Source organism: Macrotis lagotis, chromosome 2 (assembly GCF_037893015.1).
Source record: "Macrotis lagotis isolate mMagLag1 chromosome 2, bilby.v1.9.chrom.fasta, whole genome shotgun sequence".
Taxonomy (NCBI): Eukaryota; Metazoa; Chordata; class Mammalia; order Peramelemorphia; family Peramelidae; genus Macrotis; species Macrotis lagotis.
In genome coordinates this window covers 256,196,740-256,221,000 of record NC_133659.1, presented here as the reverse complement: position 1 = coordinate 256,221,000, position 24,261 = coordinate 256,196,740, and the positions used below count along the sequence as shown (strand labels likewise).

General features: G+C 37.6%; 1 protein-coding gene across 6 annotated transcripts in view; it reads left to right on the top strand.

The window, feature by feature from the left end:
• Window positions 1-24,261, top strand: part of SCN8A (sodium voltage-gated channel alpha subunit 8) — a 202,133-nt gene that overhangs the window by 119,335 nt on the left and 58,537 nt on the right. For 5 of the 6 annotated variants that reach the window (XR_012476117.1, XM_074225893.1, XM_074225894.1 and 2 more), the window contains 5 exons: window positions 337-400; window positions 4,413-4,554; window positions 7,584-7,790; window positions 8,455-8,742; window positions 15,545-15,910. Coding sequence is in view for 5 of the 6 variants with exons in the window: in XM_074225893.1 (XP_074081994.1) it covers window positions 337-400; window positions 4,413-4,554; window positions 7,584-7,790; window positions 8,455-8,742; window positions 15,545-15,910 (1,067 nt within the window). In the remaining variant the exon portion in view is untranslated. Of the gene's footprint in view, window positions 1-336; window positions 401-4,412; window positions 4,555-7,583; window positions 7,791-8,454; window positions 8,743-15,544; window positions 15,944-24,261 lie in introns of all 6 variants that reach the window. The other variant, XM_074225895.1, reaches the window with a different exon arrangement.

Sequence of the window (24,261 nt, the reverse complement as noted above, 5' to 3'; positions counted from 1 at the left end):
TACCATGAACTGTCTTTTACATAGTATGTCAATATATTTCAGAACCCAAAGTTTGTTGTGCTTTGAGAAATGCTTTGTGATATCGAGAATCTTCACACAAAGACTAATAAGTGCATATCATAAGCAGGAAACTCCAAGAAGAAAATGATTATTTCATTGTTATCAGGAAAGAGTTAAACTTACATGCACTGAAAATGTTTGGGGCAAATTTTTTTTTTTTGCTTATTTAATACAAAATACTTATTTAGCTAAATATATTTTACTTAACTATTTAACTAATTAAACTATATTTAACCAAATATATCTAATGCATTTCTGTCTTTTCAAATTTTTTAGCAAATTTTTACACCATACCTGGCATGCTAGATCCTTTACTTTGTGGGAACAGTTCTGATGCTGGGTAAGTAACCCATTTGATTATTTTCTTAAAATAATCTGTTTCAGATTTGGTTGAAGATGAATAGTATCTTCACATGCTCTTTCTTTTGTGTTGCATAAGAAAATAAAAAGAACAAACCATTAGTCTCTAAATTGGAAGTCTCTGACTGGTCCTTATGTTCTACCATTTATGTTTTACCCTTTACTTACTCCTATGAGTTCATTTCCTCATTTGTAAGGTACTAAACCCTGCTCAAAGAATCAGATGAATTATAAAAGTGTTTTGTAAATTGTAAAGAACTAAACAAATGTAACTATTTAATATTTGTCCTCTTGAAATAGATTCTAGTCCCACTGTGAGGCATAATCCTTGTATGTTGGCAACTCTGAATTGTTGAAGGCTGTGCTAGCAGAGTATTTTAAGCACTGTGAGCTCCACCATGCCAGCAAAGCTTTGGGAATGGTCCTAGCATCAGGTCATCTCTGCTTGTGGAGCTACTCTATATGTATGTATAGATTAGCCATTTTGTGATGAATTTATTGGTCATGGCAGCCCATGAAAGGGGCAGCTAAATGGCTCAATGGATACAGTGGAGTCAGGAAGACCTGAATTCAAATCCAATTTCAGATACTTAACTAGGTGTGTGACCCTGGTGAATTACTTAACCCTTTTTGCCTTAGTTCCTCATCAGCAAATGAATTGAATAAGGAAATGATCACTCATTCCTATAGCTTTGCCAAGAAAACTACAAATGGGGTCACAAAGAATGGGACATGACTGAAGTGACTTAACAACTACAACAACAAAACCCATGAAATAGAGAAAAATAAAAAGTGGCCTGGTTTTTCTAGAGCATCAAATAAGACAGTAGGCAGAATTGGATTTATTGTGCATTCAAAAGGAAACCCAATTATTTCCTCCAACATTTGCAGTTTTGGGGTTTTTTTTGGTATTTAACACTAGATTACCATGAAAATAATTGCAGGTTATGTACTAATATCAATTGCAAAAGATAAGAAAATCTAGAAATTCAATTAAAAATGTGATGAGACCCTTCGATTCAAACCAGCATATATTTTAATGCTCTAAATTCTTTGCAAAGATAGAGGTAGGGAAGGATGGTGAAAAAATGTTTCAAGAATGAAAAATGAGAGATTTAACAACAGCAATAATTTTGTTCAGTGATCCTCTACTTATTAATATTAGCAAGATATAAAATGAGGAGATAGAGGCTCATCTAAGAATTTCTTCCTGGTTATAGAAGAGGTCCAGGACTAAGACCACATCTAAGAGGGATGCTGATGAATAGGGAACTCCCCTGGATGCTCCCCAGAGCTTAGCATAGTACCTGGACGATCATTAAGCATTTAATAAATGTTTGTTATCTGACTGATTATGAACATTGTATTGATTGTATCAGGCTTCAGAGATTAATAATAATAATATTAGATTAATATTTTGGCACAAGTCATCACATATTTCTCAAGTGCCTTTTATGGTCAAGGTCCTTGGACTAGGCCCTGGGAATTCAAGGAGAAAAAGGGAAAAGAATACATTCTCAGAGGTAGAGAAACAACTTATGTTTGGGTAAGTTAATATAAATAAAAACAAAATAGTCTGGACTGATGGAGGATAGCACTACCAACTGGGAGATTAATCAGCCAGCAAGTATTTATTATTTGCTTCCTATGTCCTGGCACTGTGCAAGGTACTTGAGATACAAAAATAAAAATGAAACAGTTCCTACCCTCAAGGAACTTATATTTGTCAGTATGTACACATGTGTAAAAGGCAAGCTCATTTCAAGGGGCTAGGTACTGGGGGATCAGTTAAGATCCCATGTCAGAGGTAATGCTTGAACTGATCTTTGAAGGAAACTAGGAATCCTAAGAAGCAGAAGTGAGAAGGGGGTGCATTCCAGGCAGGTATAGCCTATGTAGAGCCATGGGGATTGGACATGGTAGGTCATTCTGTGGGTGATCATAGAGCACAAAACAGGGAGGTAATGTGAAATATGTATGGAAGAATATGTTGAAACCATGTTGTTAATGTTTTAAATGCTAAGCAAGGAATTTAGTGTTTGACAGTAAATAAACAAACCTTGCAGTTTATTGAGGAGAATGAGGTAGTTAGACATATTTTAGGTGCATTGCTTTGGTAGCTGCTTGAAAAATGACATAGAAAGGGGAGAGACTAAAGATGAGGAGATGAATTAGAAGGTTTTGCAGTTGTTGGGGGAGGAGATAATGATGATTTGAACTAGAGTGATGGTTGTGTGATTAGAGAAAAGGAGAGGATGAGAAATATGGTGTGATAGTAATATAGATAAGACTTGGCTTTTTCTTTCTTTTTTTTTTTTTGCAAGGCAAATGGGGTTAAGTGGCTTGCCCAAGGCCACACAACTAGGTAATTATTAAGTGTCTGAGGCTGGATTTGAACTCATGTACTCCTGACTCCAGGGCCGGTGCTCTATCCACTGCACCACCTAGCCGCCCCAGACCCATCTTTTTAGCAGTGATAGTATTCCTCTGATGTTCTATGACTGTAGGTCATAGAATACTGTAGTCTCTGAAGAATTAAAATTGAGTGGATAAGATGGTGAAAAAGTGTGTAATAGATATGTGTAGGCTACAGAATATGACAAACAAGGAATTATGTAAAAAAGGGGTAAAAAAGTTAGTCATAGAAAATTTTATACCAGAAAAAATGAGGAACCAGTCACATGTGGAGAGTGAAAGATAAATAATGACTGAAGGACAGCATACATAATATCCACTGAAATATATCCAAATTAAAATAATTCTAGGAAAGCTCCTAGCACATTGGAGGGACCCTCTGTGATTGTTTTGAGAGAAGATAAGTACAAGAAACCCAAAGGATGATCATTCATGCATGGGCTTTCATATTCATCATTGGAAAGCTATCTGCCCAAATCCATTGCCATTAGATTTTAGACATCAGAAATGGAAAAATTATTTATTGGTTACTTCTGGTGTTTCTCCATTTTAAGCTTATATTAACAAATTTCAGTAACAGAATAATGTGTGAGTCCAGAATATGTGATTCGTGCCTTTCTTTTGTAGTCATGAGATTCTTTGTCTTTCTTAATGTGATTGATAGCAAAGAGATGGAATAAATCGCTGATTTTTCTGGAGGCTTAAAACCAAGGGAGAAACTAATATTTATAGAGGTTATTCAGAATTTACCTAAGATATATTTCTCTAGAAATCGACATTGTTAGATGACCAGCAACAAAGAGACTCCCTCTTCACACCTGCATTGCAGTAGATCTTAGAGGATCTGTCATCAAATCCTGGGGCAATGTAAATGACTGATCTGAGGCTATTAACATTTCAAGCATCCCACTGCTACAGTGAATCTTAAAGAGATAAAAGGTTATTAATAAGAATCTCTCTTCATTTTTCCTTGGTTTTTGACTCTAGCTTGCGTAATAAACAAGGATTGAAATTAGTCAAATTTCTCATTGATCTGAAGGCTGATCTAGTGAGAACTGAACCAGTGAATAACTGCTATTATGTTTTCTGCTCTTCTGAGATTTTATGCTTCTTGGTCTGAAAATATGTAAAGATCATAAGAGTATCCCCTGCACTTCAGATTACACAGCAAGTAGTCATCTGGTCTTTGTCTGAAGACCTCCAAAAAGGAGGGAGCTAACATTTGTGATTCCCAAACATCATTCCTACTTCCATCTTTTGGAGTCAATAGAAAGCCCTTGATACTTGAAGCAAGCTATCATTTCCTCCATCTCCTTCATGTTTTCTCTTCTCCAAACTAAATATGCACAATTCTTTCCATTTTCCCTCATATTTCCCTCACCATTCTGGTTGCCCTGTCCTGGGCATTCTCCAGTTTACTGATGACCTTCCCAAATCAGTTCCCAGAACTGAGTACAATTCTTCATGTGTGCTTTGAGTGGTCTTTAGTTGAATGTATTGCAAAGGGAGCATGATAATTTTTTTAACTGAATTTAATCCATCAAGTTGAAAATTTCAATCCTTTCCTATTTTTTCAGGCAATGTCCTGAAGGATACCTGTGTATGAAAGCAGGAAGGAATCCAAACTATGGCTATACCAGCTTTGATACTTTCAGCTGGGCCTTTTTGGCATTATTTCGCCTTATGACCCAGGACTATTGGGAAAACCTGTATCAGTTGGTGAGTAATATCAGTTTCTTTGATGAGAGGGTCCATATGGCAGCATGTTGGGTTGAGGCAAAGAGACATGCTCTGTGAGAGTGTGATGACAAACTCCAGGCAGGGTGAGAGGATTACATTTTCTAACCTATATGGCCTATGATGGTTTATCAAATTCAATCAGAGTTCTCTAGTTTTCACCTATTTCTTGTGAACAAGTACTGACTAAACAGTTATTATGTGCCAAATTCTGGGTATATGATATGAGCAAAAAAAAAAAAAATAGCCTCTGCCTTCAAGGCTTCTGTCCTAATAGGAGGTGGCAACACATAAAAGAGAGTTGAAAAGGGGAAGCTCCCATCCAGGGCCATGGTGAGAAAGTTCAGAGTCAGAAGCTCTTCTGGGGGGGGGGTCTATCCCCCAAATGGGGGCTCTATGAGGGAACTCACCAAAGGGAGGAGAAGGCCAGTTTCAGAATAACTAAGGGTGGCTCCAGAACAGAAAGGCAGCTGAATCAGTAGAGTCAGAAGTCCAACTGGTCAGGGAAGGAAGCCTGTCCAGACTGACCTGTCTCTAACACATGGCCAGAGAAGGAAGGGTTTCTCTCCCATTTCAACAATTTCCTTTAACCCAGGAGTCAGTTATTCTTCTCTTCTTCCTCAGGCTTTTGTGTTTGGGACTCTTGATTAATTGAAAAATGTATTGAGCATCACCATTACTAGGAAAATACCAGGCTAGGCAATGATGGAGATTTTTTTTTAAAAATATAATAAATATAGTATAACAAAGTATAATACATAGTTCATGCTCTAAAGCAGGGTTGTCTAAAATGCGGCCATAGGGCGATTTTATGCAGCCCCTTCACTAAATGCTTTAGTAAAGGGAGCTGAACTTCAGTAGAGCTCTCACTAAAATGGCAAATCAAAATGGCAAATCAAAATATATTGTCTTATTGTTTCAATAAAAACTTAAAAGTAAGGTTGGACAGCCCTGATCTAAAGGGTCTTCAGTTTGGTTACATTCAGTACTTTGGAGTCTATTTGGAAATATTCAATTTGTTGTTGAAAAAAAAAAGATAAATTTGTATTCCCTGGAACCTAGAACCTTATCACTTAGATTAGGGGCAGGACACATCCAGCCCGGTGAGGTTGGCACTGCCATGACAACCACAGCGTGACTCAAAATTTAATAAATTTAGGGGCTTTTTAGGGGTGAATTAATTAAATGTTTGACTAAATAAAGCAGGCAAATGATGTTATAAATATCCAAATGGTCCTTGTCAGACAAAAAGTTCCCCACCCATGACTTAGATGATCTCTCTGTAAAACTGGGAATGCTGGAGTCCTATGATGCTATGATTTTGTGTGACTTGGGCTGCTTTGGTTACTGTGGGAGGAGAAAGAAAAGCACCCCTCAGGAGAGAGGGGGTGCTTCTGCAATTGAAAATTCCAGATCAGCTCGAATGCATTTCTGATTTGTACCCAGGCAAGATGAGTTAGACATCCTGAGTGGGAGCAACTAAAAGAATTCCCCGGGATTTAACAGAGTATCCTAGGTAGCATGGGAAGACGTTTAATATTTGTGGTGATAAAGTGTAGACAAGAAAGAACACAATACCAGGGCATGGTCTACTCATTCCCTGTTGAGTAAAAAGGAAGAAGACCTGAACCCCCTCCTACTCTCCATGTTATTCATTGTGCCCCTCTCTCATGACCTGCTGCATGGTAGAAAGTAAGGTCACAGGTCAACTCTGATGGATCAAAGTTGGAGCTAGGAGGGTCTGCAATGGAGATCTAGGGCAAAATGAGAGATCATTTTACAGGTAAGGAAAATATTCACACTTCCTTCCCTGCTGGACTTACTTTTTTATTATCTTCTCTTCCCCAGCAGCTTTGTGCTCTAATGAGTGAATGTTCTGCCCCTTCTTTCCACCTCCATTTTCTGTTTTCTCACCCTATTAGAGTCTAAGTAAGTCACTCCTCAGAAGAGCAGGGCCTTAGGGCAAAGATGCCTAGAGTAGACAGATTACATCCAAATTATGAATGCATGACAGCTCTTTATACCTTCCTGCATCTTGGATTTTTTTTCATCCCATTTTTTTTCTTTATTTGTTTGAAATGCATAATATTAGAGCCTTTTAATTGGCTACTGCCCAAACTCTGACTTGGCCATAGAAAAGGATCATTAAACAAGCAGGCATTTATTAAGTTCTTATTATGTGGAGGGGTGGGGGGTGGCTAGGTAGTGCAGTGAATAAAGCACTGGACTCAGGAATACCTGAGTTCAAATTCAGTCTCAGACACTTAATAATTGCCTAGCTGTGTGACCTTGGACAAGTCACTCAAAAGCCCCATTGCCTTAAATAAATTTAAAAAAAAATTTTTTTAAGTTATCATGTTCCAGGAAAATAGTGCTGGGTATACAAAAACAAACACATAACAGCCCTTGCCCTCAAGGAGATTATTTTTCAACAAGAAAGAGAGGATGTACATGCATGATACAGAGCAGATGTAGTGTTTGATGGGAAAGCAGTTGATCATAGAATCACAGATTGAGGATCACAAAGGGCCCCCAAGACTTTTAAGTCCAATCCTCTCATTTAATAGATGAGGAATCTGAGACAAAAACATGTTTAATGACTTCCCTGATGTCCCAAAGGCAGGAATTTGAACCCATGACTTCTACTGTCAAATCTAGTGGGGGGGTTTTCTTGTATTGGCCTAGGAAAGTGAAATCAATTTCTGAGGAGCTTTTGTTTTGTTTTGCTTTAAGTTGAGAATTTCCCCCAGGAATAGCTTGGTTCTGATGATATTTTCATAGCATTTTAATTGATGAAATTTTTGCTTTTAAATGATGACTGGTAAACAAATGACTTTGTGTCTTAGATTTACGTATTACACTTGATTAGGAGCCATTTGGGGAAGTAAAATCTATTTCTGAGCTTTAAAAAAAATTTAAGAATTTCCCCAGGAATTGTTTGGTACTGAAAATGTTTCTCTAGTGCGTTCATTTGATACACATGACTCAGAAAATGACATTTGTCTTTGCAGACCTTACGAGCAGCAGGAAAAACCTACATGATCTTCTTTGTCCTGGTTATCTTTGTGGGTTCCTTTTATTTGGTCAATCTTATCTTGGCTGTGGTAGCCATGGCCTATGAAGAGCAGAACCAGGCGACTTTGGAGGAGGCAGAGCAAAAGGAGGCAGAGTTCAAGGCAATGCTGGAACAATTAAAAAAACAACAGGAGGAAGCCCAGGTTGGTAATGAGCCTCTGACAACAGCACATAATTGAAGATGGAGTCTCCCCGGTATAATGCATTTGGACACAAAATTGTCTATTTGCTTAAGTCAGCAGAATGATGGAAATAACTGAACCACAAATGGCTCGCCAACTTACTTTATTTTTATTAATAGCAGATTGCTTCTTATTAGAATCTATTAGTGGCTGGAGACAAAAAAGAACAAATATCCAAAGGGATTGTTTCGTGTTTTCACAATCCCTCCTTTTTTTAGATGAGCATAACCCAAGGTAATTGTTGTCTATCTTCCCTTGAAATATAACTTAACACTCATTATTAGAACTTTTCAGGAAGTTTCCTGCTGTGCTGAGAAGGCAATTGAGCTATTTACTGAGGATGCATATATGAGCATACAACCCAAAATCATTGACTTTTAAGGTCCTGTTCACATGTCCTTAGAAATAATTGCCCAAGATGCAAAGTAAACTGAAGGATTTTAACTGTGAGGCCATGATGTCATTTCCCCTGTCCAAAAGATTTGTTTTCCTTTCTTTTCTATCACTTCCTTTTTTTGCTTAAAATCTTTGGTAAAGCAGTTTCTCTAAAATTGTAGGTTCTATCTTTTGTTGCCACTACTGGCTTACCCCTGATTTGATTCAGCCCCTGTGATTATTCCCCCAGGCTGCCGCAATGGCCACTTCAGCTGGAACTGTCTCAGAAGATGCTATAGAAGAAGAAGGTGGAGGGAGGGGGTCTCGGAGCTCATCTGAAATTTCCAAACTCAGTTCAAAGAGTGCCAAAGAGAGACGTAACAGGAGGAAGAAGAGGAAGCAGAAGGAGCTCTCTGAAGGAGAAGAAAAAGGAGACAGTGAGAAGGTGTTTAAATCAGAGTCAGAAGATGGCATGAGGAGGAAGGCCTTTCGTCTACCAGACAACAGGATAGGGAGGAAATTTTCTATCATGAACCAGGTAGTGTACTTCTTTGCATGGGCCAAGAATGACCTTCTATGATTTACAGGCTCCCTGTTGGCCCCCAACTGCTAAGTCCTTCTATTCTTTCCCTTTTGCCTACATGTCCTCCAGCCTCATGCCTGAGTCCTTAGGGTTGCCATACTTCTGTTCTCCAAACCTATCCCTAAAAAGTACCTTAAAATTAGAGATAGATTGAAATGAAGTCAGTTTAAAAGAGAATGTATGTTAAATACTTATTCATGTTAAGGAGTGTCTCAGCAGATCAAGACAGGCCAGATGATCTAGACCTTTGCTTCTGGGTCCAGAATACTTTGTGTTGGGCTGGAGAGGGGGTAATGATCGTTGGATCATTTTATTTAAAGTGAAGTCAGTATCCGTAGAAGTCGGGCAGATATACCAGGTACAGTTAAAGTACCTCTTAGCAGATTGAACTAAGCCTCCATATTAGGAATACAACATACTGGTTAAGAAAGCATTCAATGATTTGCATGAACTGATGCTGAGCAAGATGAGCAGAACCAGAAAGACAGTGTACACTCTAACAGCAACAGGGGGGTGATGATCAACCTTGATGAACTTGCTCATTCCATCAGTGCAACAATCAGGGACAATTTGGGGCTGTCTGCAATGGAGAATACCATCTGTATCCAGAGAAAGAACCTGAGGAGTTTGAACTAAGTCCAAGGACTATAACCTTTAATTTAGAGGGAAAAAAACTGATATCTTATTGTCTGATCTTGCTATCTCTTTTACTTCATGTTTCTTCCTTAAGGATATGATTTCTGTCTCATCACATTCAGTCTGGATCAATGTATACCATGGTAACAATACAAAGACTGGATAATTGCCTTCTTTGGGGGGTGGGGGAGATCTGGGGATGGATAGCATTTTTCATCATAAGTCCTTCAAAATTGTCTTGGATCCTTGCATTATAGCTATGTCATTCACAGATGATCATCTTACAGTATTGCTGTTACTTCTACTTTGTATGAGCTCATACAAGTTTTTCCAGATTTTTCTGAGATCTTGCTCACCATTTCTTACAGCACAATAGCATTCTATCATAATCACATATCACAATTTGTTCAGTCATTCCCCAGTTGATGAACATTCCCTTAATTTCCAGTTCTTTGCTTCCAGAAAAGAGCTGTTATAAATATTTTTTGTACATCTAGGTTCTTTTCTTTTTTGTTTTTTTAATCTCTTTTGGGGAAAAAAAAAATCTAGTAGTGGCATTGCTTGGTCAAAGAGTGTGCAAAATTTTATTTCCCTTTGGGCACAGTTCCCAATTGCTCAGAATCAGTTGAATCAGTTCACAACTCCACCAACAATGCATTCCTGTCTCATTTTCCCTACATCCCCTCCAACATTTGTCATTATCCTTTTCTGATGTTAGGTAGTTAGGTATTGTTTTAATTTGCATATTTTCAATCAGTAGTGAGAGTTTTTTTCCATATTGTTATGGATAGCTTTGATTACTTCATCTGAAAACTCCTCATATTTTTTGATCATTTATGAATTGGAGAAAGCTTTTATTTTTATAGTTTGATTCAGTTCTTTATTTAATTTTTTTCCAATTTGAGGTATAGTTTTCAACATTGATTTTTTGTAAGATTTTGAATTCTGCATTTTTCTGCCTCCCTTCCCCCCCCATGGTAAGAAATAATTTGATATAGATTATATATGTACAGTCATCTTTAATACATTTCCCCGGGGGCAGCTAGGTGGCACAGTGGATAAAGCACCAGCCCTGTCAGGAGGACCTAAGTTCAAATCCAGCCTTAGACTTAATAATTGCCTGGCTGTGTGACCTTGGGCAAGTCACTCCTAACCAACCGCATTGCCTTAAACAAACAAACAAACAAATAAATGAATGAATGAATGAAATACATTTCCACATTAGTCATGTTGTGATAGAAGAATCAGAACAAAAAGGGGGAAAAAACCATGAGAAAAAAACATAAAACCAATTTTAAAAAGTAAAAGTAGTATGCTTGGGTCTTCATTCAGACTCTGTAATTTTTTCTCTGGATATAGATGGTATTTTCCAACCCAAGTTTTTTAGAATTGTCTTTGTTCACTGTATTACTGAGAAGAGTCTATCATAGTTGATCATCACATAGTGTTGCTGTTAATGTGTATAATGTTGTCCTGATTCTGTTCTCTTCTCTAAGCATTAGTTCATGTAAATCTTTCCAGGATTTTCTGAAATCCACCTGCACATGACTTCTTACAGAACAATAGTACTCCCATCACATTCATATATCACAATTTGTTCAACTATTCTCCAATTGATAGGCATCCCCTCAATCTCCAATTCTTTGCTACCACAAAAAAACCCTCAGTTCTTGATATGTTTGAGAAATGAGGTCTTTATAAGAGAAATTTGCTTCAAAATTTTTTTACAATATTGCTAACTGCATTTCACTCCATCCTATTTCTCTCCCTATTTATTCTCTCTCTCTCTCTCTCTCTCTCTCTCTCTCTCTCTCTCTCTCTCTCTCTCTCTCCTTGTCCTTCCTCAAAAGTGCTTCGTTAGTCACTTTTGTTATTGTGTACTAGCTAAGGAACTGATTTTCAGAAACATTCTCAGGATTGATAAAGGCCCATTGAGACTATAAGTTTTATGTGACTGTTCTTTATTTCTTCTTTCTTTCTGTAGATAGAACCATTTTGGAGACTACATTCTAGGAAAGAGGGAGAGGAGAAGGTTTTCTCCTTTTCTCTTTTTCAAATTATTTGTATGCTTGTGAAATAATATTCTATGATTTCCTATTTTCATTGTCAATAGATGATCATACTATCAGATCATACTTTCAGACTCCAAATTCTAAAGCATTAGATTTGCCCCAAATTTCCCAGGAGATAATTCCTGTCTTCTCTAAGTCAGAATTAATGCCAACTGACTCTTGTTATAAACTAGATATGACCAAATATAGAGAATAGGAACAAGTCTTATAAGTCATTAACCAAGTTTATTTGAATGTGACTTTTTTTTGATAATTGCAGACATGTACTGTTATTCTAACCACATCAAGTAAAAGTTGGAAGGGGCCTGAACAATCATCTAGTCCAACCCATACACTAAAAACCTACCCAATATCCATTCCTTATTTAAAGACCTGTAAGAGAGGGAGCCTGCCACCTCTTTGGGAAGCCCTAATTGGTACCAAGCTTTGCTTGACATCAGAAAGGCATCATTGTGCCTTTCTAACTGCCACCTGCTCCTCCCAGTTCTGCCCCTAGAGCCATATACTAAATACACCTGATCACTCTTCAAATACTTTAAAGATGCCTACTTACCTCTTCTTCTTGCCCAATTCCTTCAACTCATTAGCCTGTGATTAACCCCCAAATTCTCCATAGAACCTGAGTTGGAAGGTACTTTGAAAGCTTTCTGGTCTGATACATATCTGAGCAGAAATCCTCTTCATTGATGATCAGCACTTCCTGGGAATGTGCTCCCAAGCGTCACTGAGTCAAACACTCACTGCCCAATCCAAATTAAAATGTTATTTGGAAATATTTAACAAAATAGAAAGACTTTAGAAATATGTGGTTTTCAAAATCAAAATGTTACTGTCAGGATCCTTATGTATGTTTGACATACCTGCTCTAGTGGATGGAGGATCACTTGTCCTTGGAGTCCTGGCATTCAAGTTTTGCCAACACCAGCCATATCACTATGAATAAATCTCATACTGACCAGTCTTAGGATGGCAAATTACAGACAAATTACCATTGTTCTTCTCTGGAGGGAGTTTTGACTCTGAAACTATCCTAAACTGATAGAATTCTCCCTTTTCTCAGCACTTCCTGGGAATGTGTAACTTTTTTGGTAACTTTTTTGTCCTTATCTTGACCTTATTTCGGTCAATCAGAAAATGGAAAGGTAGATTAGGAGAGAAACTTCCAGCCTTCTTGCTACCTTCTGCTCAGCTTGATAATGCAGTGGATAGAGCACTGGCCTTGGAGTCAGGAGGCTAGGAGTTCGAATTCAACTTCAGGCACTGCTGTATGACCTGGGGCAAGTCACTTAACCCAGATTGCCTCGCATCCAGGGTTACCTCCAATCATCCCGATTCAGATCTGGCCATTGGAACCAGTTGGCTCTGGAGGAGAAAGTGAGGCTGATGACTTAGCACAGCATCCCTTCACTCAAATCCATTTCATGTGCTTGTCATGATGTCATCTTCTTGATGTTGTGGTCTTCTTCAAGAATGAAAGACAAACATTATTACATCAGATAACTGTTCTTCTTAATATCACCTCCGGATAATTGCTTGGTGCTTCTCAGAACACATACTCATCTCTCTTAAGTCTAATGGCCTTCCCTAAGCCCATGACATCTTTTTCTTGTTACAAACTGTTTTAGAGTTTGGGTGTCAGGGTGTATTATAACTTTGATCAAATATTAGGGTTTTGATCCCTTTTTTGGTCAGGAGTCATCTCTTAACTTACTTTTGTCTTCTTTTTTTCTGTTTTTTGTGAATTCCCTCATTGAGGGATCAATGAGTATGATCAAAACATTGTTATAATTAAGAGAGCCATCTTTGGATCATTTAATGGGAACCTTGGTGCTGTGAATTTATAGGGGTATCTCTAGCTTTTTGCTGCCAAAGCACTTGTGATTTGTGTGTGTGTGTATGTGTGTGTGTGTGTGTGTATGCAGAAAGATGCCCCCTAGCTCACAAAATTAAATTGGTCTTTTGACTGCATGAAAACCTTCACCATCTCTTGATTTTCTTCCATAAAAAATTGTAGATTCTTAAAGCAAAAAACTGCCTGAAATAACTTACTTTTGAAGCCCAATAAGGATATTTTTCCCTATGCTAGGACCTGTGTTTTCTTATGGTTTCTTTGAACTATCCTGGAGAGGCAACAAAGACAAATGGTCATTTCTTCTTCTGTTTTAATAATACTCAATTCTAATATTAGGCTTCTTAAAATTCCAAGCAGCATGTTTCAAAAGACTGTCAAATGACACTACCCTGAACTCTTCTAAGATGAAACACTTACTAATTTTAAATAAGAAATAAAGCTTCAGATTGAACAACCAGACGTGATTGCTTAATCCATTTTTGAATTGAACCATAGTCTCTGCCTAGCTCATGACCATCGTGGCTTATTTAGAGGAAAATTGAAAAGTACTACATATAGTGTAAGCTGCTATTTTTATCATAGATGTTATGCTCTCCCGAACTCTGAATGGACCTGAAGGGAGGCACCAATTTTTACCATGTCAGTTCCCCAGGGTAAAATAAGCAATCACTTTTCTTCAGCTTGGATTTCTTATAGCTTATTTTATATCTTAACATCCATATTTCTAAGTCCTGATTAGAACTTATATCATGCCAGATTAAATAAGTCACTAGCTTCCCTTGCCAGATTCTTTAGGATCAAGAATTGTCTGTTGTGGAACAATAATTTATCTTTAGCCTTGCCTATCCTATAAAATATATGAATAAAGGCAGTTAATATTTAATTATTTAAAATCAGTGAAAAGGAACATTAGTATAATGGAAAATCATGGGTAACTACCTCACCATAGTCATAATATTCAGAGAAAAGAAACTTTCCATGAGAAACTGGTCAGTAGTCCCAACCCAGCTTGTGAGTATAGAATACTCCTAAGGTTTTATGCTATATAATTGTCGGCATGCACAAATCAGAAGTTGACAATATATGGTCAGTTTTATGGTAAACAATTACTTCTATTTATTTATTTATCTGTCTATTCATTCATTCATTTATTGATTGATTGATTGATTGATTAGGTTTTTGCAAGGCAAATGGTGTTAAATGGCTTGCCCAAGGCCACACAGCTAGGTAATTATTAAGTGTCTGAGGCTGGATTTGAACTCAAGTACTCCTGACTCCAGGGCCAGTGCTCTATCCACTGTGCCACCTAGATGCCCCTAAACAATTACTTTTACAAAAAAGCTATCTATAATTTTGTGGTTTCTTTGTGACTCCTACTGATTTAAGTGATTAACTCATTTTAGGTCACTATAAACAGCTTAGAAAGACCTAGGTCTAGAAAGAGTAACAAAGAATTATAAATATAGAAAACACTCCAGAGAAAATGGATTAGTTTAGTAGTCAAGAGAACTGGGTAAAAATACAGTAAGAAAGAATACAAACTTTGGACATTTTTGAAGGTTCAGGAATTGACAATATTATGGGAATAGGACCAGAAGGTTGGATTATAAATAAGGCTGATTCTTATCAGTGGAGCTCCAGATTGTTCAGTGACTTCTCTGTCATATTCATTATGACACAAGATATTTATTAATGTCTCCTCTGAAGGGGGTGTCACTAACTCACAAAGACAACTGCCTCCTCCCTTACTTTATAATCTTAAGACAGATATATACTGACATGGAATGTGGGGAGAACACATAAAGGGAACAAAATAAAGACATCCAATCAGTATATGAAGAAACTAAATTATTTACTTCTTGAATCAAAGAGAGGTTCATTAAGGGGTCTAGGGGCAAGCACAAGTACCTAATAAGAGATAACTGGCAACAGTGATGGGAATTTACCATAGGGGATAGTAGAGTCATAGCTGCAAGAGGCCTAAGGGGTCATCTTTTCCAAAATCCTCATTTCATATGAGAAAACTGAAGACCAGGGAAGCTAATTAACTTGTGATGGGTCCCATCAATAGCATGGGGGAGGACCTCCCACTGGCCCGAGATGTGTGTGAGACACCCACCTGGTTCTGCTTTGGGCTTTGACACAGGAGGTCTTTGTGCCCCTTCCCTCACTCTCCTTCTCTCTTTGGTTCCCACAGTCACTGCTCAGCATTCCGGGTTCCCCATTCCTTTCTCGCCACAACAGCAAGAGCAGCATCTTCAGTTTTAAGACGCCTGGCAGGTTCCGAGATCCTGGTTCTGAGAATGAATTTGCAGATGATGAGCACAGCACCGTGGAGGAAAGTGAAGGCCGCCGAGACTCGCTCTTCATCCCTATTCGGGCCCACGAGCGGCGCAGCAGCTATAGCGGCTACAGTGGCTACAGCCAGGGCAGCCGTTCTTCTCGCATCTTTCCCAGTTTGCGACGCAGTGTGAAACGTAACAGCACAGTCGACTGCAATGGAGTGGTGTCCCTCATCGGGGGGCCCGGGCCCACCATGGGTCCGGGGCGTCTTCTGCCTGAGGTGAAAATAGATAAGGCAGCTACTGATAACAGTGTAAGGAAGTAAATGGATAGATCCAGGCTAGGCATGGCAGCCTCTCCTTTCTTCCCCCTTATTTTCTAGGCGTTCTTTCCTGGCTGACCTTGATGTCTTTCTTTTTCTGAGTACTTCTGTCTTAAAATATTTCTCTATGTTCTCCTTTCTCTGCCTTCATCTCTAATTTTTCCCTTTCCATCTTCTGCTTCTTTAACTTATTTCCCCCTGTTTTTCATCTCATCTTCCCTCTTATTCAATACTATCTCTCTGTATCTTGGTATTCTCTTTTACCCAACTCTCCTATCCCTACCTTCACTTCTGTTTTTGTTTTTCCTCTCTCTGTCTCTCTGTCTCTCTTTTTTCTCTCTGCCTCTCTCTTTCTCTCTCCATCTACCTCTTCTCTCTCCTTTTCCTTCTCCCCCTTCTCTCCCCCTCTTTCTTCTCTCTCTCTATCTCTATCTCCTCTCTCCTTTTCCCTTTCCTCCTTCTCTCTTCTCTTCTTTCTCTTCTTTTCTCTCTCTCTCTCTCTCTCTCTCTCTCTCTCTCTCTCTCTCACACACACTTGTTTCCCCCCCACCCTGTTTGTGTGCCTGTCACCTTTTAGCTCCCTCACCTGCTTTGACTGAATGCCTCTGACCCAGCTCTGATGGATGCTCTGATTGGAATGAGATTGGGTTTGTCACACCAATGACAGAATCTGAGCCAATTGAAAACTATTCTTGCCTTCTCTTCCTGAATTAATTGTTTTGGTCCTCTTAGGAAAACAGCTTGGAATTTAAAATTTCTCTTATCTAAAAACCTTCTTTTGTTACTACTTCATTCATTTTTACCAATTCTTAAGTCTTCTTCACAAGAATGAGATAAGATTTTACTCAAGGATGATTTTCATAGGGAAGGCAGAAGAGAAAAAAAACAAAAATAGAACGATCTACATTAAACATTAAAGGGTTTGAAAGAGAAAAGACCCCAGAGAAGGGAAAAATGAGAAGTTAGGGCAAGAGCTCATGATATATGGAGGAAGAAGGAAAGGAAAGCAGAAGATGAAGTATAATGGATGCCAATTACTACAAAAAGTTATATGCACTTGTGTGAAATCATCCATGACTTGAGATTTAGCATATTTGTTAAGAAGTAAGGGTACTAGCTTCCAGTTTTGTGAAAATGATCTTTTCTGTCTGGTTTTTTCAATTCCAAGCTGTTTGATTTCTTCTTTTTTTTATTTTAAATTCTTGGCACCTAATTAGTTCTAGTTCCTCCTACCTCTTGCTTCCTGACTCTCCTCACTCCTCCCTCAGTTGGTATTAAATTCCTTCAAATAGCATGTTAGCATACTTTGTTCTAATAGCTTAGTTTCTTCTAACATGGCATGGAGACACATCTCCTCTAATTAGCATGATGCATGTGTATAGGGCAACTCAACTAATATGGTTGGTTTGGTATAAAGGACAGAATTTTTATTTTAAGTGATATTGAGTATAGTTTGCAATAGGTTGGGACTCTGACTTCTCTCAGCCCTCTTTTTTTTCCTTACAAAATATAACTACTGATGTAGAAGGTTGTTGTTTTGTATGTTGACCTTGAGAAATAAATTAGATATTGCTTCAAATGCCCAGGATCTCAGAGAAAATTATCAGTTGGTTTAAAAGAAAAATACTCTTGATTGTTTTTTCAGTTCCATTTTTGTTTGGTTTTCATGAATTCTATGACTGTAGCTCAACTTTGATTTCCCAGATAAATGGGAGCAAGTTCAGGAGTTGATAATGAAGAAGAACAGGTGCTTTCAAAATTAGAAATTTCCCACATTGGGAGGAGGTGGCAGAAAAGGAATCAAGTTGAATTTTGGTGGCCAGTAGCCAGGTTAGATTTAATAACTTTCTTCTAAAAAAGAAGAGGCTAGAAAAGAAAATGGTCTCTGTTCTAAGAAGGTACTTAAATCTCTGCTTGAAGGCATAGGAGCAGGTTTCAAAGCAACATGTGCAAGGTGTGATGTGGGCATGAAATTGGGGAGTCAGTTTAGCAGACTTCTATGAAGTGTAAGTCCTGAGAGAGAGCAGGATGGGTATAGTTTTCAAGCTTTGGGTCAAGCCATTTGGCATGTTCTCTTTGTTGAATTTATGACAGTGATGTCAGCAGTCATAGGGTGTCCATTCAAATCAGAGTCAAATTCAGAACTAAACAGATCAGGACAAGGCTGCCATCTCCAAGTGCTTCCAACCCAGGTGAAAACTATTTTAGGTTAGATGTGAAAAGTTTACCTTGCAGTGAGAATAATCAAATACTAGATCTGGTCCTCTAAGGAAGTAATTAAAGATCAGAAAAACAAAATAACCATAACTTGTATGGATGAGGTATTTCTGTGTATGTGTGTGGGTGAAGGTTGGGGCTTGTACCAGATTTCATCTGGTATACTGTTTGACTAGACTTAAACATGTAGCTTCAGACCTTTTGCTATTCTTGCAACCAAAGTTTGCCATTCCTTTTCTTGACTGCATAGAATATGCTCAAAATTATATACTAGAAGTTCTCAAAGCTGAATCAGAGATTACTTGTAATCCTCAAGTTGGTCTTATGTTTTATTAATCTTTTATAATATTGTAAGAATCATATATCTCTATGACAACTGTAGTTTTTGTTTCTGGCATAAAGTAAGAATTATATTAATAAAAAGATTCCACTTCTTTGATGTTTCATTCAAAGCCATGTCATGCTTTCTATTAATTTAGATAGCAAAATCAATGAGGTTACCATCCTGAGATGGGTGGAAAAGTAGCTTTTGGGAATTGATAATATTGAGAAACTGGGAGGTTGGAGTGTAGCAGATGTGATGGAAAGAAAAACTGAGCTGAGTACTGAATTCTTAAGAAAGAGATAAAATATATCTTGGGGGTTAATATATAACTTAAAGTAGATTTTTGATTTGAGTAAATAAATTTGAATAGAGTGAACCTCAAAGGAAGAGTCATTGCTGAGTACTAGTGACAGTGGGGAGCAAGGAATATTCCTATTCCTTCAGGACTAGGTTGATTTTGGAGAGAGGAGACCATAAGAGAAAGAGTAGCCAGGTCTCTGTGAATAGGTAGAAGGAGATAAGGAAGAGGACTAAAGTGGAGAGAATTCCAAGGGACACAAGCAGCATAGAAGTGGGACATGAGAGGAGTGGGGGATGAGAGAATGAGAAATGGATCTTGGGGAAGGATTTGACTTATATTTAGGCAGCTAGCTTTCAGAGACTGAAAGAGAAAACGTTAATGCATTAGTTATAATAAGTAGTCTTGTGGGTCTGGATAGCAGGAAAGTAGATATGTTTTATGGTTGTGTTTTTGGAGGGGGTGGGGGAAGGTTCAATTTCCTTATGTGTCCCATTGCTACTGCATTTCCTGAGCTCATTCCATTTGTTGAATTATACTAGATGGTAGGAAGAAGCTTCTAAGATTAAAATGTTGCTTGGGGTAATTTGTCACATAGTTCAATCCTATACAGACAATTGACTATTAATTATAATAGTCCTGATTCTTATAGGTAACTAGGGATAGTATCTATTCTGAACTGATATATGAATAAGTTGACAGAGATGTTGTCAAACCTCATCTTACCCGAGTCTGGACCAGTAAAGACTCCCTTTTTCAAGGAATCACATGGGCAAAGCTGTCTCCTAGTGCTTTTTAGATCTGCTTTGCATGAAAAGAACCTAGGCTTATCTAATTTTGGTGACCTACTGCAGGCTTTTTTCTATAACCATTCATTATCCAGATAGAATAGACCCCCTTTCTAGTTTCTCAGAAACATAGTTTATTAAATGATTAAAACAATTTATCTTTTTTTTAAATAGCTACTTTTTGAAAAGCCATTTATGTAGTTAACTCCCAATTCTGAGGTAATAGAATTTAAAGGAATATAGATGATTAAAATCCATGGAAAATTTTTAAAACTTCACTCTGATAGTTTCACTGTTCTTTCTCACCAAACCTCTAAGGAGAAGTATTAAGGATAAAAATACTCTTCTTCAAATAGTATCCTTTCAGCTCCCTTGCCTTTTCTGCAGTGAGTTGCTAATTAAGTGGGTGGTGACTAAAAGGTAAACAGTTGTGAACCCTAAAATTGTAAGAACCTTAAAAATATAGGATTAAAATAACAACAACAAAAGATAGATTAGACATGAAGTTTTATTCTCTGGAGTTTACTGTCAAAACCTATTGGTGGGGGGGCTAGACACAGTGGATAAAGCACTGCCCCTGGAGTCAAGAGTACCTAAATTCAAATCTTGCCTCAGACACTCAATAATTACCTAGCCATGTGGCCTTGGGCAAGCCACTTAACCCCATTTTCCTTGCAAAAACTTAAAAAAAAAACCTATTGGTAATGGAGACCATCTAAGATGTTTACCCAGAAATGGAAAAGAAATTGGATTCTTATACAGTAACAAAGAATAGAGAAAATAATTAACATCCTTAGTGGCCTAACCATGGAAATTGCACAATATCTCTATTTGAAACTGATCTACAAAGATTATCAATCATTATCTGAACTCTGGCTGTCTCTTCCTGGAAGAATGGTCTCCTTTCATCCAGCTCATTGTCCTCCTAGGTTTGTGATTAACATAGGGGGAGACTTTTGGAGTCTTAATTTTTAACTAGAGAGCAACATTATGAAGCCAAACATTTTCTAAACAAAATTAATCTTCTAACACAATAGTTATGAGAAATTTTAAAGAGAAGGGAACTAATCCTTCTGTATTTATGAATAATTTGTGAGGTGGGTTTATTTGGTGGATTAAAAGATACAATTTACTTTTTTGGATGGAAGGACAGTCCACTGCCCTGAGATCATGGATGGACCTATAATCAGTGCCATGTCACTCAGATAAATAAGTTACTAACTGATCCTTATCTTTACAGTAACAGGTTCATCTCAGGTGAAACCTGAAGAACTCAATAGATTCAGAGATCTGGATTGGTAGTTGGGTGATCTATACATTATACCAATATAAGATTGTTTTAGTTCTCTCTTCCAGTCATCTGCAGAGGGTATAATAGGTTTCTTTTCTGTCTATTTCTTGGCATCAGACAAATGACTCAGATTCCATTGGCTGGGTAAATAAGGGTAGGAAGATATAATTTTGTGATTCTGTTGGTATTTTTCCCTTTTTCATAAAAAATTAGATTCATTGATTCCTGGATAAAGATAAATGTGGTCATTTAGAGTATAGGATAATTTATTCTTCAGACCTGTCCTAGTTAATTCTTGTCACCTAACCTGTCACTAAAGAGGCTTCCTCTTTATTTTTTAATTATTCTGTGTGATTGATTCAATCACACTTTTCAAATTCACACAATGTGAAACCATGAGGGCTTTTATTCCTTATGTTTCTGAATTTCAAGTTTTCCTGGCTTAATTGCCCCATTCGTGATTCTTGCCTTGCCTATCTTCACCTTAGAAGTAATAAACTATGACTTGACTACAAGTATCCTGTTGAGGGGAGAGGAAGATAGATAGATGGATGGAAGTGGATGAACATCTCAATGAACATAAATTTATTTAATACATACTGTCTAATACAAAAATGAGACAACCCCTACTCTTCAAGGAACTTATATTCTTACAGAGGAGACAAAGTACATATATACTGGTATAAACAAAATACTGATATAAGTAGAAAGTAGATATAAAGGAAACTTGAGTCAAAAGGGACAGGGGAGGAAAATGAGAGAGAAGACCTAACAAACTAGAAAATCAGAAAAGGTCTCATTTAGAAGGCCATGCTTGAACTGAGTTTTGAGGGAAACTAGTGATTCGAAGAGACAGAAGTGAAAGGGAAGAGCCCTCCAGGCATGCAAATGTATGAAAATGAGAGATGCAGATATGTAAGGAACAATATTGTGGAATCACTGGGTTCCAGGAAAATAGAGGACTATATATTTGGTCCTATAAGTAACAGGTAACACTGGAGTTTATTAAATAGGAGGATAATTTTAGAAATTCATTTTGGGGGCTTTGTAAAGGATGATTTGGAGAGAGAGAGAGAGAGAGAGAGAGAGAGAGAGAGGAATATCAAGTACGAGACTCTTGCAGCTGTCCAGGCAAGAGACAATGAGGACCTGAACTAGAGTGGGATGAATGGGAAAGATGCCAGAGATGTTGTAGCGATAGAAATAACATGAGTTGGCAATTGTTTGAATTTGTGGAGTAAGTAAAAATGAGACATCCAGAATAACACACTGAGATTATAAGCTTGGATCATGAAAATGATGGTGGTAACCTAAAAAGAAATAGGAGAATTTAGAAGAATATGTTTGGGTGTAAAGATGAGTTTTATTTCAAGCAAATTTTATTTGAAATGTCTAAATAGACAGTTGGAGACATATGACTGGAGCTCAGGACTGCATACATAGACTTGAATATTTTCTTCATAGAGGTCATAGAATTGAGAACGTGAATGGAGAAAAAGAGAGAAGTCAGACCTTGGAGGAAACCAGAGTTAGAGGGCATGGCCTAGGTAGTGATCCAGCAAAATAAAGTGAGAAAGAACATTCAGATAGCTAGGATGAGAACCAGTAGAAGTGATTTCATGAAAATTGGAGAAAAGATCCAGGCAAGGAGGATGTACAGCACTGTCAAATGCTGTGAAAAGGTTGTGAAGGATGAGGATTGAGAAGAGACTCTTAGAATTGGCAGTGAAGAGAACAGTGGCAGTAAAGAATTTGGAAAGAATAGTTTCAGTTGAGTGATGAAAACAGAAAACAGATTTCAGAGTGTTGAGAAGAAAGAATGATCAAGTGGGAATAGAGGCAAAAAAGAGAAGATAGCTTTTTTATGGAGATATGGAGAAGAGATATATAGGATGATATACATATAGATGATACATGTAGATATATAAAATGGTAACTATTAAATATGGGAAGGCCTAGTGATGATTTTTTAAGGTTGAAAAGAGACTTGATCATGTTTGTAAACAGCAGAGAAAGAAGAACTAGATAAAGGAAATTAAAAATTAGATAGGGACATTGGTACTGGGAACCAACCTGGAGAAGAGAAGAGAAGGAATCAAGGTACATGTAGAAGGTCATGAGGAGTAATGGGTTAGCAAGGAAAAAGTCACCTCTGCATCAGAGACTGGAGAAAAGGATGAGATCATTAGTAATGATGCCAAGGAGTTGATCAGTTCTTGTGAAAGGTCTGTATCTGTGGTTCATTGGTTGACTTCTGATACCTTTTATGAGATGTTATATTATACATATCAACTCTGAAGTTAAAAAAAAACAGGATGATAGATTCTGATTTACCTATTTCAGTTTGAAATCTAAATTTATTTCAAAAATAATAAGCTGAGTTTCTTCAGGGAGAGCTACTAAAATTTGGAGAACACAAATGTTTGCCATCTGCAGAACATCTTAGGAAATAAAGAGAAAACCCAGATGGTATAATAGATAGAGAGCTGGCCCAGAAAATCTGAATTCAAGTTTGATTTCTGATACAATCTGGCTATCTAAACCTGGGCAAGTAAGTCACTTAATTCTCTGTGCACTAAGCAACTCTTAAAAACTATGGGTTTCATAGAAAATGCCAACTTGCATTAGGAAAAGGAGTTCCTAATCAGAGAGTTCCCTCTAATCATAAGAACACAAGTCCAGGCCCCATCCCTGATGCTCAGGAAATAGGTCTGACAGCTTTTTATGTTTCAGGAAAACTTGCCATTTGGTATTGAGAAAATAGGAACAGGTTACTTGAAATACTACTTTTCTAGTTTTTCTCTTCTTAAAAGTCCTTTAGTAAAATCACTGAAGAATTTGAGTTCCCAGTGATTTCATTTTCTTTCTCTTTAATTTCACTTAGAAGGAGTACAGTTGCTGAGTATGGTGTAATACATGCCTGTGTATTGTAACCACCAGTTTGCAATCTTAAGCTGGGGGATTCTGAACTGCCAAAGTGAAATTCAGCATTATTTTGGGGAGCCCCTCAGAGGAAAAGGACCAGCAAGTTATAAAGAAGGACAAAATAGCTCAGGTCAAAAATGGAGCAAGTTAAATCTCCCATGCCAATTATTATAGATCTCCTGGTACTTGAGGATTAACATTGTGAACATGAATTACTGTCAATAATAGATATCTAGAAGTAACACTTTGGTAATCAGAGTTTGTTACTTTTTTTTGGCCATTTCAAATTGACTGCTATAGGGGCGGCTAGGTGGCGTAGTGGATAAAGCACTGGCCTTGGAGTCAGGAGTACCTGGGTTCAAATCCGGTCTCAGACACTTAATAATTACCTAGCTGTGTGGCCTTGGGCAAGCCACTTAACCCCATCTGCCTTGCAAAAAAAAATGACTGCTATTAAAAAGAAAG